Source organism: Terrapene carolina, unplaced genomic scaffold, assembly GCF_002925995.2.
Source record: "Terrapene carolina triunguis isolate 2854851 unplaced genomic scaffold, T_m_triunguis-2.0 Scaffold166, whole genome shotgun sequence".
NCBI lineage: Eukaryota > Metazoa > Chordata > Testudines > Emydidae > Terrapene > Terrapene triunguis.
In genome coordinates, this window is record NW_020664517.1 from 1,849,805 (window position 1) to 1,864,509 (window position 14,705).

The window sequence follows — 14,705 nt, forward strand, 5'->3', positions numbered from 1 at the left end:
TTCACACCTCATCAGGGCATGTATGGGACAAACCCAGCCCAGCCTCACAGGAACAAAGGACACTAGCCTAGACAGCAACAAAGGATCTGTTGGACTCTCGAGGGAGTCACCCCACTTCCTCTGGTCAGTTTGGGACTGCGATGAGGTAATGCTCACCTGACCCGGGGGTGGGGGGGGTGGGCAAAGACAAGAGGGAAGAAAGGACATGATAAAAGGGAGAGACGTTTGCCAGGCTCTTCCTCTCTCTTCCACCTCCATCTACAGACACCACCACCACCAAGCGACTGAAGCGCTGATCAAAGGGGAGAGCCTGGCTGAAGGGCAACCAGCCAGCCTGTGGTGAGAAGCATCTAAGTTTGTAAGGGCATTGAAAGTGTTAAGATCAGCTTAGAATGCATTTTGCTTTTATTTCATTTGACCAAATCTGACTTGTTGTGCTTTGACTTATAATCACTTAAAATCTATCTTTTGTGGTTAATAAATCTGTCTGTTTATTCTACCTGAAGCAGTGCGTTTGGTTTGAAGTGTGTCAGAGACTCCCCTTGGGATAACAAGCCTGGTACATATAAATTTCTTTGTTAAATTGACGAGCTCATATAAGCTTGCAGCATCCAGCGTCCATAACTGGACACTACAAGATGGAGGTTCCTAGGATTGTGTCTCGGACCGGAGCTATTGGCTAGTGTCATTCAGTTGCACAAGCCAAGCAGCGGCTGGGCAAAAGTGCTCACTCACGTAGCTGGGAGCAGCTTACATGGCAGAGGGTGAACAGCCCAGGAGTGGGGTTCTCACAGCAGAGCAGGGTAAGACTGGCTCCCAGAGTCAAGGATTGGAGTGATCTAGCAGATCACCAGTCCAGATAACACCAGGGGAACGTCACAGTCAGGCTAAGTCAGTGGTTCCCAAACTGGGGTTTGCGAAATGTATCAGGGGGTTCTCTGAAAAAATTCTGTCATGGCGGACAGAGCCGTCCCTAGGAACCCCAGATGCGGGGGCTGGCAGCCCGAGCCCCGTGACCATGACTTCCTGACTTCCTGGCAGAACAGGTTTAAGCTTTGTTGTAGTTGTGCGTTGTTTTCCTGGACTGCTCAAGACCCGAATGCTTGTGGGAGGAACTCTTTAATTAAGTTGGCGTCTTAAATATCTTCCTGCTGTTTCACGTCTGGTACTCCTTGATGAAACATGTAAGAGGCTTAATCGACGTGATATGAGCTATAAAATGAAATCTTGGAAGAGTATTGCCATTTTCATAAAGTAATAAAATTAATACTGTATTGATAAATAATAATGTAATAATAAATAGTGTGTAATAAGCGTGTAAAAAAAAATTATTTCCAAGATCACTGCTTCTATAATTTATGCTCAGGTAAGGGAGAAAATCCCTGGAAATAGTCATTTTTAGGAGGGGGTTTGTGAGATTTGATATTTTCGTGAAAGGGGTTCGCGGGTTGTTAAAGTTTGGGAACTACTGGGCTAGGTGATTGCAATGGTCCTTTCTGGTCTTGGCATCTATGAATCGATGAAACTGCTGATTTATAACTAAGTGCTTCTGTTCCCCTCCCCTCCCTCCAGCACGACCCTCGATGGACATCTGGGTTAGCGCTGTCGGGGCCGGCTGTTTCTGCTGCCAGTGGACACGCTGCTGTCTCTCCTCCCGGAAATATTCCCCCCCAAACATTCCCATCCCCCACCCATGCACTCCCTCCCACCCCCCGCACCAGTCCCTGCGCCCCTCACCTGCTCGCTGGCAGGGGGCAGTTTGTGCGGTTCTGCGGTCAGCACCACCAGGTCCTCCATGATGCCCTGCAGGTGAGTGATCTCTCCCAGCATGGTGATCTCTCCAGTCTGAGCAGCAGGAGGAGGAAGCATCAGCAGTCGGTGCCGTGGGAACCAGGGCTTCCCCTTCCCTTCCTGCCCTGCTTGGCTTCCTCCAAGTCAGCAGTGGCTTATGAGGCGTGTGTGAAACCCGCTCTGCCTGCCAGCTGGCTGGCCCTGACTGTTCTGCCAGCCCCCCAAGCAGAACGCCTGCAAGACCCAGCATCAGAGAGGTGGGGCAGCCAGAGGAGCTCATCAGCCCCTACTTGGCAAACCCCCGGCGAAGTAGAGAGAATCCGAATCCCAGCCCCACTCCACAAAGCCAAGGGAGGGGCGTTGATCTACACCAGTGGGGGATTTAACTGGACCCTGCCATTGCACCAGCCCCTGAGTGAAGTGGGACCAGCTGGCCTCCTGGGGAGAAGCAGGAGCACTGAGGGCTGTGCCTGGCAAATTCCCAGCCATTCCATGGAGCAACTGTCCTGTCCCCCGCCACAAGAACCCTCCTGGCAGCACAGCTCCATGAGATCCTCAACCTGGTTCCCTGTGACTTTTACCCTGGGGAGGGACTAATGTCAACCCCTCCTTGGCATTTCGCCTCGGAGCTCTGCAGCTGGGGACGGAGTTCTAGCCATCAGTCACCATACATCCAACACAGCCAGAACGTACTGTATGTTCTAATCCGTTACATGGGACAATAAAACTGATCAGTATCAGCCACTGCCATGCGTGGTTCCTGGCAATCGGAGAAAGGCCAGCACCTTTTAGATACGTACTGGGAGGGCACGTCTATCACCCACCGAGGAAATGCAGCCAGCTCGGGGGGAGAACAATGCCAGCAGCTGCCGTAATGGGGCCGGCAGCACCGCGCAGCAGCATAGGGACAAGAAGGGAAAAGAACACGTCTGGTTCACGCTAAAGGCCCTGGGGAATTCTAGAGGGCAGGTTGTAACTAACTTCCCTATTCTTGTGAAACGTCTCCTAGCATCTTTAATGCCCCCCCCATCCCAATTTTTCACACATGCTAGCTTGTCACCCTAACCTTAGCTCACACCTCCCAACGGTCCCAGCTTTCACGGAACTCTCCCACTTTGATCCCCAAAGACCCTATCCTGGTTGAAGGGCAGTTTTCCCTGAGACCCCCATTTGAGGGTCCCCCCTAAACTGAGCAGCGCAGAGGGTCTGGCTTGGCTGCCTCTCCATCTCCCTCTACGGAGGGCAGGACAGGCCAAACCTGTGTGGCACCACATCCTGTTGGGAGGGATGCCGTAGAGACACAGAAGCCTGCCTCCTCGCGCCTCTAGGATGAGACTGCGTGTTCCTCCACGCTTGCGAGAGGGTTTGTTGCTGGGGAGACGGTTGGGGGCAGTGGGGAAGTGGCTGTTGGGGGATACAGAGCAGGAGCTGGTTGGCTTCTGGCTTGCTTGGCTGGTTGATTTGAAAACCAGCCCGCTGAGCTCTAACACACCCCTCCCCAGAAGGGCCTGGGGCAGCGGCACTTACCACCACTGGCTGCAAGAAGGTGATGAAGGTGCAGAAGCGGCCCCGCTCCTCAATGAGGGCCTTGCGGACAGCCTGCTTCTCAGTCTCTTCCAAAAGGAGGTACATGTCATTGACGTCTTGGAGAGCACTGTCCAGCTGGGGCTGTAGGTCCCCCTTCCCTGCAAGGAGACAAGGACACGGAGACATCATCCCCTCTCCACTCACCGGTCCCGAACCTGCTGCCTTCCAGAGACTGTCCCTCTTCCATGCTCTGCTGCTGTGAAACTGAGGCAGGCAGTGGGGGACGTCAGCCCTGGGCAAAACACTGCAGAATTTCACCCGAGCAGCCGCCAGCACAGCATCTCGCAGAGCGTTTAGGGCGACTGCTACCGGACTGCTGACGATTACAGCCTATGAGCTCCCCCGCTGCAGGCGGCCGCCATGCAGTCCCAGGCCCGCTGAACCCCCAGCGCCAGGTCACTTGGGGGGAAGTCCCTCGAGGACCGGAAAGTAACGTAACGCCAACAAGCCTCCTGCCAGCATGTCAAGGGCCCTCCTGAGACACAGCCTGCTGTGAGAACCCCCTCTGCTGGGATGCTCTGGGCTCCCTGAGGGATGCCACATCTGGCCACGTAAGGGGAACTGGCACAGAAAAAAGCCAGTGGCTGGCTTTGCTCAGGATCCCCACGGGGCAATACAGCTCTGGAGTCCTTCCCGAGGCCTACGGAGGAGGCCTTCTGCCCAAACCACGAGGCTGCGGGTTAGCTCCGGGGCTAATCGTCCACCACAACAGACACGACAGGCCATGTGCCATCTGCCCCAGGGAAGGACGTCGCTCAGCCTGTTCCTAGCTACAGTGCTATAAAAGACCCGCAGGACAGGGAAAGGTGCTCTCTCCATCTGCTGGGTTCAGAGATCTCCAGTCTCCGTGGGCCCCTCCACTGGCTTCTTTCTGTTGTGGATTCCACAGCAGAGGCAGCGGCTGACTAGAATCCCAGCTGCCTTCGCCAGCTCAGCGCTCTGAACCTCTCTCTGTGTGGGCCCCGGCAGGGGTCGGTCGAGCTGACCCAGAGGCTGGGTCATGCGGCAGAAAGCCCCATCCTCACCTGGGTGGTCTGGCCTCCACGTCAGGCTCCAGCCCTACCCAACCAACCCAGGGGTTTTGCTTCAGGATGGCAGATGCAGAGCCCTGCTTTGTCCAGCTGGACATCGCACCCGGACCAGTGTCATAACCTGGCACGCTGGCTCTCCTCCCAGCCCCCACCCCAGCCCTCCCCAGTCCATGTCAGTTTCACACTCACCTTGCAGGAGTTTCCCTTGCTGGATCCCTCCCCATCCCCCCCCCAACATCACATTTAACAACATGGGTCTAAATTCATCCCTGGGGCAGCCCCACCAAAGCCCTGGAGTTGCACCGGGGAGGAATTTGCTCGTCTTGTGGCTGGAGGAAGGCACAAGCCAGTGGACTATGGAGAGCTGAGAGGTTTGGGTGAATCAGTTCGTCCAACGGGGCAGAATGTGACCCATGCAGTGGGCGCAGGAGTGCCCAGGCGTTAGTCCAGGGTGGGAAGATGAAACACACATGCATGGACAGAGCAAGCAAAGCGAAGAGGAGCCGAGGAGTGAGCGCTTTAGGTTGGCGGGGCCCCCAGCTTCCTTGCTTAGGGGCCACGGTGCCACCTGCATGAAACAGAGCAGATGGCATCTCCCCCAGCTTCACTCTGTCGGGGCAGCCTGTGGAAATGACCGACCCCAGCTCAAAGGCCTGATCCAAGCAGGCCAGGCTGAGCACTGGACGTGGGGCTCCCTCCTGCGCATGGGATCCCCCAGTCCCTGATGTGAGGGGGCCCAGGGCGGCGTTGGGGACATGAGGATATGAACTCCATGGAGTTCCAACAAGCCACCGCCCCCCAGCAATTCCCATGCAGAGAAGGTAAAGCCGGACGACCGAGAGGCTTGGCAGGCAGAAAGGCCAGGGGAACGGAGGAGAAAGATGGTGACACGAGGAGTTCCCAGGATGACAGTCAAGAGGCTAATCAGGCCAGGAGGTGGAGAGACCCAAACTTGCGGTGGGTGAGTGCTGAGATCGCGCTGCACAAAGGGGTACCAGGCAGCAGGCAGAGTGCCAGAGAGGGCTGCCTGGGCACAGGAGAGAGGGTCCGAATCAGCCCCTGGCCCAGTCTGTGGCAGTTTGGAATCTGGACCTGGATCCCCGTCTGAATTTCCTATCTGGCCAGCCCCAAAGCCCAGAGCCAAGCCGCAGGAACGTGGGCACAATGCCCGGAGTGAAGAGCTGGCCTGGGCAGTGGGAGTGGGGATCCCGGAACAGACCCCTGGCTGGGAGTTCTCTGACACACAACGGTTCAGAGACAGGCCAGCGGGAGGGACTCACAAGCCAGTCCAGCTGGCACAAGCACCACAGCTCAGGTGTCACTGGAAGGGTTACTCCGGGAAAACTCCTGCCTCCTAGACATCAAAAGCCCAGCGAGGGTGGGAGGAGGCAGCAATCAGAGACCCTGCTAGTGGGCAGCAGGCACAGGGACAGAGCCAGATGGGAGCTGGAGTGCAGAGCAAGGGGAAATGGCTTCCCACAGGCCCAACTGGGGCTGGAAATCCGTGTCACTCTCCAGGAGGGATCTGGGCCTCCGGCAGGGAAATCTCAGCATTCACCACATGGCTTACAGCATGCGAACCCTGAAGGAACAGGGCAGAGAGAGAGAGAGAGAGAGGAGAAAGCCGGGGCGGGAGGGCTGGATATGAAACCCATGCTTGCTGGGTGTACATGGGGGCTCTGACCCCCTAGAGGGGCTGCCATATCCTCGCGTTTCCAATGCGCCACAGGGACGTCAGGCCTGCTCAGCTGGCAGAGGGACGTACCCGCGGATGGGGCTGTAGCCAGCACAGGGGGCAGGACTCCAGAGGCTGGGGCATGCGGGGGACCTTGCTCTCTGTGAGCGCTGTTCCTCACCTGCACACGAGCGGGGAACATCCTCCCCGCAGCCTTTGGGGGTGGAGACGGGGATTCCCCGAGATCTCCCAGCTCTCAGCTAGAACCCAGGCATGGCACCATTGCAGCTGACAGCACATGGGGGGCAGAACAAGCTCAGCACGGCGGAGGTGCCACAGGACGGAAGGGGCCACCCCGCTGCCCGGGAACCAGAGCTGAACGCCTGGGCCACCCCCTGGACGAGACTCTGGAGCAAGCGCATGGCACGTGCCTTGCTGCAGCCACCCATATGGGGTGAAGCTAGCCTGGCCTGGAGCTCCATGCCCACCCACAGCGAGGGGGCACCGGCCCAGAAAGGCAGGCAAGCAGGGAAGGCCTGGACCAGTGCAGTCTGACTCGGGTTAGTTTCATTTTGAGCTCAGCCAGAGGGGAGACAGAGATAAATGAAGCGCAGGTCACAAGGGAGGGCTGGGGGAGCAGGATGGAGCTGGCTCGCACCGATTGACTTACCAAGTAGCTCTACAGGAGGAAGGATGTGGAAGGGAGGAAAGAGGAGAGAGAGACAGAGAGAGAATGTGTGAAAGACAGGCTGATGTACGGACACTCTGCCCCCTCCACCTCCCCAGGGCCGGCAGGTCAGTCACCCTCTTCCCACACATGGCTCAGACACGTGTGGGCCCCCTGCATGCCCCCATCCTGCGTTGGGCGAGGTGTTAACTCCTTGTGTGTTGGGTTGGAGCATGAGGAATTGAAGGGAGCTGGGGGAGTGGCTGGACTGTGTGATCCACCCCCACCCCTGGGTGCCTGGGGATAAGGGCAGTCGGACAAAGGGAGGGTTCCCTGCAGGGAGCCTTTGGAGAGGGTATTTTAGGGGCGCTGTTTGTTCTTATCATTGCAGTAAGGCCACAGGCCCCAACTGGGGGTCGGTGCCCCACGGGGTCCCCGTCTCCACCGAGCCTGCGTACCACTGATCTGCTGTCGAACCCTGTGCTGAGCAATGCTCTGTCATGCCCAAAATTCTTCTGACAACGTCCTCATGCAGTGCCCTGCGAGTGCCTGGCTGGGACTCCCCAGCCTGGTCTTCCTCGCAAGCAGTGCTCATCGGTGCCAGCCGGATCCCCAGTGCCTGAGCTGCCTCCACTCCCTGCCCTTCTCGGCCCACCTGGAACCCTCCCAGTGCAGCCTGCTCCCCATGGCCATCTCCACCGCAGGAGTCCTCAGAGACTGCTGGGGTCATGGCCACAGGGCGCGGTGAATGCAGCAGGCTTGTTCACCCACTGAACCTTGTCACTGAGCCCCACAAACCCCCCGAGATGGATCCCGACTGTCAGCATCAAAGCCATCTTCCCAACACCTAGAGCTGAAGAACTAGGCTGGTCTGCTACTCTCTGTCCCAGGAGCACAAATGGCGGCAGCATTTGTTAATTAAACCTCCCCACTGCCCTGTGAGCTACAACAGAATGCAGCCAACTCTGGGGCGGAGCAGACTGGCTGCTTCACAGCAGACATACCGTGACCCTGGGGGCAGGAGGGGGAAGAAGAATCCTGGTCCCAGCTCAAGCTGCGGAGGGAACCAAGGGAGGCAGAGCTGGAACGTGGCTAGCAGGACGAGGAGCTCGCTTGTACGCTCAACCCTGAGCCAGGATGCCCAGGTGGCACTGGGGTCTCTGTCCTGCCTTGGAGGGGAGACCGTGAACAGGGGTCTTGACTACTTCCTCCCCATCAGAGCCCCCGGCCTCAGGGAAGGTCTCAAGTTGAAGGCAGCACAGTGACCCCTAGAGCCATGGGGCACCAGGGCCTCTCCAGCCACACCTGACCCAGCCCAGCCTTGCTTGGGTGTGAAAGCAGATGAGACCCCCACAAGGGGGCAGGCCCATAGCTCATGGGGGGTCAGGCAGGGCTCTTACCTTTGCGGGCCTTCTTCTGCAGCTTCAGCGTGTCAGAGGATTTCTTCTTTATCTCGTGGCGGGCTCGCTTGTACTCTGAGGACACAGAACAGACCAGGAGATGTGTCATGGCCGCCAGGCGGGGACACCAGACCCCTCCGCCCAGCCGGCCCACGATTCCTCCTGCCCCGACCCAGGACATTCCCCTAACCCGCCTCTCCCAGGCACAGCGTGGGGTCCCCCCTCCCCTCCCCTCCCAGGCACGGTGTGGTTCCCCCTCGCCCCTCCCAGGCATGGCGTGGTCCCCCACTCCCCTCCCAGGCATGGCGTGGTCCCCCCTCCCGCCCCTCCACTGCCCTCCCTTCCCAGGCATGGCGTGGTCCCCCCTCGCCCTGTTGCTACATGGGCCCCACCTCGAGCTCCTCCCCCCATTGCAGCATAGTTCCCCCCATGCCCCTCCCCTCCAGTCTGGTTCCCCTGAAGCTCTCCTCCCAGGGTGCAGTCTGTCTCCCCCCCACGGCCGGCCTTGCGCAGGGAGGCACTATGCTCAGGGGAGGGTATGACACATTGCCCCACGGCCCCCACCTCCCTGAGCACAGGACATTCCCCGCCCCTGTTACTGCAGCTTCCTGCCCCCGCCCCCATCCTCAGATAGACAGCGAGCCCCTCCCCCGGGCCTAGCGTGTTCCTCCCCCGGGTACCGGCATTAGGGATGTAAATACCGTTTTAAAAGTTAACCGTTTAAACAATTAAAATAGGTCGTTTAAACGGCTAACTGGTTCAATAACCGATCCTGCCAGGGCCGGTGCGGCTGAGCCCGCTCTGGCTGGCGAGCCCGGGGTTAACGGTTAAGGGGGGTTAACCTTTTACATCCCTAACAGGCATCCCCCCCACTTCCTGTTCAGGGCTCTGCTGCCCCCCCCCGCTCCCTCAGGCACTGCGCGTTCTCCCCCATCCCCTAGGGACAGCGTCCCCCAGTGGATAGGACGTACCCCCTCCCCCCGGGCACAGTGCACCACCCCTGGTGGATAGGACGTGCCCCCTCCCCCCCGGGCACAGTGCATTCCCCCCGGTGGATAGGACGTGCCCCCTCCCCCCGGGCACAGTGCATCCCCCGGTGGATAGGGCATGCCCCCCACTATCCCCTGGAGAATAGCCAATCCCCCCGCCTGTCACCTGGGCTTTACCTTTCGCATGGTCCTTGTCCAGTTGGTTGGCCGTTTTCTTCCAGTCCTCAATCCTGTCCTGCAGGGGGTTGACGAGACTCTCCATCAGGGCGCTGCGCCAAGGAGACACCAGAGCGAGCCCGGTTAAAGAGGCCGCTGGGAACGAGGTGGCTAAAATACCTTTGCAGACCCGGGCGCTGGCCTTGCAGTGCTGAGCAGGGCAGCCCCTAAATACCTTTACAGATGGGGCCCAAGTCACCTCAGAAATGCAGAGCTCCCAGCTGCACCCAAGGACTGTACTGGGGGCTCAGCACCGCCCTGGATCAGGCCCTGGGCGGGACAAAGCTGTCTGGGTGCCTGTCGCAGTGTGAAGAGACTTACTGCCACTTCCTTCATCCTTAGGGCGGGGAGGCTGCGGCTGGGAAACTCGTGTCACCGGTGCCCAGCAGACTTACTTGGTGAACTGCCTCAGCTTGGCCTCTATGCTGCGGTGCCGCATGCACATCCGGGTCAGTGCCGAGCCGATGTCTCTTGTGGCTCCTGCAGGGAGAGAAAAGCCCTGTCATCGGAGCATCGTCACTGAACCACAGCGCAGCCCCTTGCACTTGGGCACCAGCCTGGCACTATGGCTGCAAGCCGGGGGGCAGCACGTGCACCCAGGGGAAAGTGCTACAGCCACAGTCCGTTCCTGTGGGGAGGGGACAGCAGAGTCCAGAGCAGGATTTCCATGTGGCTGGCCCAAGTGCGGCGCGACCAAGGCAGATTCTGTATCCGCGAAAAGAACAGGAGTCCTTGTGGCACCTGAGAGACTAACACATTGATTGGAGCATAAGCTTTCGTGGGCTACAGCCCACTTCATCGGATGCATAGAATGGAACATATAGTGAGGAGATATATACACATACAGAGAGCATGAAAAGGTGGGAGTTCCCCTACCAACTGTAAGAGGCTAATTAATTAAGATGAGCTATTATCAGCAGGAGAAAAAAAACTTTTGTAGTGATAATCAAGAAGGCCCATTTCAGACAGTCGACAAGAAGGTGTGAGGATACTTAACATGGGGAAATAGATTCAATGTGTGTAATGGCTCAGCCATTCCCAGGCTCTATTCAAGCCTAAATTGATGGTATCTAGTTGAGCAGTTTCTCGTTGGAGTCTGTTTTTGAAGCTTTTCTGTTGCAAAATTGCCACCTTTAAGTCTGTCACTGAGTGGCCAGAGAGGTTGAAGTGTTCTCCCACTGGTTTTTGAATGTTATGATTCCTGATGTCAGATTTGTGTCCATTTATTCTTTTGCGTAGTCTCTAAGGTGCCACAAGTACTCCTGTTCTTTTTGCGGATCAAGGCAGAGTGCACTACCCTGTTTCCCCGAAAATAAGACCTACTTCCAGTTTTGCCTCTCGCTGTAATATAAGGCATCCCTCGAAAATAAGACCTCCCCATAATAAGGCCACCCCGGAATATAAGGCCGCCGCCAGGACAAGAAAAATAAGACCTCCCCTGAAAATAAGACCTAGCGCATCTTTGGGAGCAAAAATTAATATAAGACACTGTCTTATTTTCGGGGAAACACGGTAGAGTCAGATGGGAATCGGGGGGGGGAATACAAGTACCGGAGCTGGATTTTCCTTTCCAGCTGGAAGAGACTCGGTGCAGGGACACCCCCCCCCCCCCGGATTGGGCTGTCCAGCTGCAGAGCTCTCTGGGTGCAGCCCCGCTTTGCTGAATCAGCGCACCGGACACACATCATACAAAAGCAGCAGGGAGGCTCTGGCTTTGCGGGGTTTAGTGACTAAGGCCATGGGCTGCGCTGGGCGCACCCTGACACTTGAGTCCAGAACCCGTCCCATTCTCACGGTAGCCTTCACTGGCAACGCCCCTGAAATCTGCTGCAAAGAGCCTGGCATTCAGGGAATGGGGCACAGGAGGAGGATCAGGCCAGTCTCCCCTGCTCCCTACTGTAAGCCAGTCAGTGCAAATCCTCTCATGTAGCCATGTCAGGAACCAACCCCCTGACTGGGGTAGGAGGTCTCCAGAGCCTCAAAACCCGTGGGGAGCTGACGGCTGAGCCCACCGGGGCACTGGTGTCATGGGGATGGATGGCTTTACTCCAGGGATAGATTTGGCCCAGGGAGTCTATCTTGCTTTATCCCAGCCTTCCTCACCAGAGAGCCCCGCTCATGGCCACCAGGGGGCAGCCCAGGCCCGGAGATGGCTGGCAGCCTGCCCCCCAGCATCCAGCATCCCCAACTCCAGGCAGAGACCGTGAGAACAGGCGAGGAGAGCAACATGCCTCTCAGGCTGGCAGAGACTGCTGGGGGAGCGGGAGGCTGTTCCGGGGCTCGCGGCCTGGGAAGGAGCTGGGACTGGGGGGGCAATGTGATCTCAAGCTGCTCTCCAATCCAGAGCTGTGCAGGGAAGGCCTCCCCTGCTCAGCCTCAGGGACGGGGCAGGCACCGGGGGCAAGGGGCTCCCACTTCTCCTCGTGCACCCAGCTCGGAGAGCTGAAGTGCCCCAACAATTGGGGGTTAAACCCCTGCTTGATTCCCCATCCCCAAGTCTCTGGCCCCCCCCCGGGGGGGGAGGGGGTGCTCAACAGCGGGGAGGGGGCCAATCCCATTCACACCCAGGGCACTGCTGGGGTCTGACACAGGCTTTAGAGACCCTCACAGGCCTAGCCCATGATTCCTGCCAGCAGCCCAGTCCCTCCTCAGCTGCTCTGTGCCCGAGCCTCAGGCCTGCTCCCAAGTCCAGCTGTACAGGGGAAAGGCCCATCTCCCTTCCCGCAGCAGGAGACACCCCCCCCACACACACAGATCCCCCCTCCCCCACACACTGACCTCCCCCTCCCCCCCCCCACACACTGACCCACCAGGGAATCAGCATCTCCCCCTTGAACTCTTCTGGCCAGTGCCTCCCTGTCCCCAGCCAGACTCTGCCTCCTGGGGGCCTTTGCTCCTTCGAGCCAGGTTCAATGGCGCTGCCTCAGCACAAGGGACTGGACAAGCTGACCTCAGGTCCCTTCCAGCCTGACATTTCTATGATTCTGGCATCAATTCCTAGCCACCACTGCTGTGCTTCACCCCACATCCACCCAGGCCTTTCCAGCCGACCAGACTCAGATACTCATGCTCCAAAACAGGCCCCTTCCTGCTCCTGGAAACGCACCGGCAGGTAGGAGCAGTATCGGGCCTATGGCACACCGCTGACCAGTCTCCAGTACAGGGCAGCGTCACCCAGCCCATCGCATCGTAGCACATTGTCTTTTCTAAACAAAACCTCTCACGAACCAGGGCACGTTCATCCCCAAGCACACCGTGCGCATGCTCCTTCCCTGGCTGGAGCCCTTCCCCCCCCACTCCCCCTGAATCTTGGTTTGCCATCCCCCCGCTGGCCTGCATCTAACTGGACTGTGGGCTTGTGTGCAAAGCACCTCTGGCACTCCATAAATAATCACACTCCCAGCTCCTGCTCCCCATTGCCCGAGCCACCAATCCTGTCCCAGTTAGTGCCGCTGAAACAACCCGCTGCCTGCGAGCCAAGGCTGGCTGCGGCTACGGGCCATTCAGCCTGGCCCTTTTCCCTTGGGAATGTCCCCCCAACAGGTGCTTTATCCCTGACATTCTACCGCGGGGGGAGGTGTGCGTGGTGGGGGGAGGCGGGAGCCACACCAAGAACTCATCCCCCAGCTGCAGCGGGAGGTGGAACAATGAGTTGCAATACACAGATCTAGCAAAGGGTCGGGCAGGCCCCAGCGAGGCAGAGAGACGCACAGGAGAGAAAAATGGCTGCTTAGATCCGGGGGAGAGACAGTTTGGAGTGTGGGCCTTTCCTTGCTATGGGACAGCTAGGGTGTGGGTCCCCCTAGGCCTGGGGGTTGGGTGGGCAGCACGGGTCCCCCTGCTCTTCCCCATCCTCAATCAATTCAGCAGCAGGCACCGGGCTGCCAACAAAACTGAAAACCCTAGCCCCGCCCCTTCCCCGAGGCCCCGCCCCACCCCTTCCCTGAGTCCACACCCCTGCTCACTACATTTCCCCCTCCCTCGGTGGCTCACTCTCCCCCACCCTCACTCACTTTCACTGGGCTGGGGCAGGGGCTTGGGGTGTGGGAGGGGGTAAAGGTTCTGGCTGGGGGTGCAGGCTCAGGGGTGGGGCTGGGGATGAGGGGTTTGGGGTGCAGGAGGGGGCTCCAGGCTGGGGCCAAGGGATTCGGCGTGTGGGAGGGGGCTGTGGGTTAAGGTAGGGAGTTGGGGTGCGGGAGGGGGCTCTGGGCTGGGGCAGGGGTTTGGGGTGCAGGGGGGTGAGGGCTCTGGGATGGGGCCGGGGATGAGGGGTTTGGGGCGCAGCCGGACCTGCTGGTCGCTTCTGCGGGTCAGCGTGGTGCCAGGGCAGGTAGGGACTAGCCTGCCTTAGCGCTGCAGCACTGCAGACCGCACTTTTAACAGCCTGGTCGGCGGTGCTGACCGGAGCCACCAGGGCCCCTTTTCGACCGGCTGTTCCAGTCGAAAACCGGACACCTGGTCATCATGGGCAGTGGGAGCCGCAGCACCACCTGTGAACAGCAGCTCATTGAATCTAACCCATGGCCCCTGCTCCTCCCCCTCCTCCCCCTGCCAGAGCAGGCACCCAGAACAGAGGCCCCACGGTTCTGTTCCCACCGGGGCAAGGGAACGTGGCCGCGGAGTCAGAGCACAGGATCGGGAATCACAGTTCTGGGGTTATACCCCAGTGTAACAAGGAACTACGGACTAGTAGCTAGAGCAGATGACTAGGCGTCAGAACTCCTGGGGTCTGTTCCCCCCCCGGAAGGCAGTCTCGTCTAGTGGTTAGAGCAGGGGACTGGGAGTCAGAACGCCTAGGTTCTCTCTCTGTCACCTCGCCTCACTTTCCTCCCCCTGGCAAGGGGATAATAACCACTACTTCCCAGGGAGCTGCTCAAAAGACAAAGCATTGTTTTCCACCCTCCACGGCTCTGTGGGGTACAGCTCCAGTGGCTGTGGAAGCAGACCGCCTGCCCTCACCCCATGCCCTCCCTCCCCACCACGCAGGTTTGCCTTCTGCTGTGAGAAACGGTCCAGCAACCCTCCCCCACCCCCAGCTATGGGCCACTTTGCCCCCTTTCCTTTTGCTGCTGGTCGTCACTGTCACCTGCTGTGCCGCTGCACTGAGGGGGCAGGCTGGGTGAACTCATTTCCTTCGCTCTTCCCACAGCTCATCGCCCGCCTCAGCTCCACAGCCAGGTCAGGCAAGAATTCATTTCCGCTGGCTCCCCCTCCCCCCACCCAAGAGCATCGCCTTGTCCAGCTGCTCCTAACTCAACTGCCCACGGGTAACCCCCAACTCCTCTCTCCTGCGCGGAACAGGAGGGTACCAGCCCCCAGTTCCCTGCTGCCCCACACCGGACAGGAGGG

At 58.9% G+C, this 14,705-nt stretch overlaps 1 protein-coding gene across 1 annotated transcript in view; it reads right to left on the reverse strand.

The window, feature by feature from the left end:
* The window catches only part of LOC113406937 (protein MTSS 2), an 84,728-nt gene that overhangs the window by 20,720 nt on the left and 49,303 nt on the right, over positions 1-14,705 (reverse strand). The window contains exons 4-9 of the mRNA XM_026653850.2: positions 9,752-9,836; positions 9,318-9,409; positions 8,152-8,226; positions 6,755-6,763; positions 3,319-3,476; positions 1,738-1,845 (exon numbers count right to left, since the gene is read on the reverse strand). Coding sequence (XP_026509635.1) covers positions 1,738-1,845; positions 3,319-3,476; positions 6,755-6,763; positions 8,152-8,226; positions 9,318-9,409; positions 9,752-9,836 — 527 coding nt within the window. The remainder of the gene's footprint in view (positions 1-1,737; positions 1,846-3,318; positions 3,477-6,754; positions 6,764-8,151; positions 8,227-9,317; positions 9,410-9,751; positions 9,837-14,705) is intronic.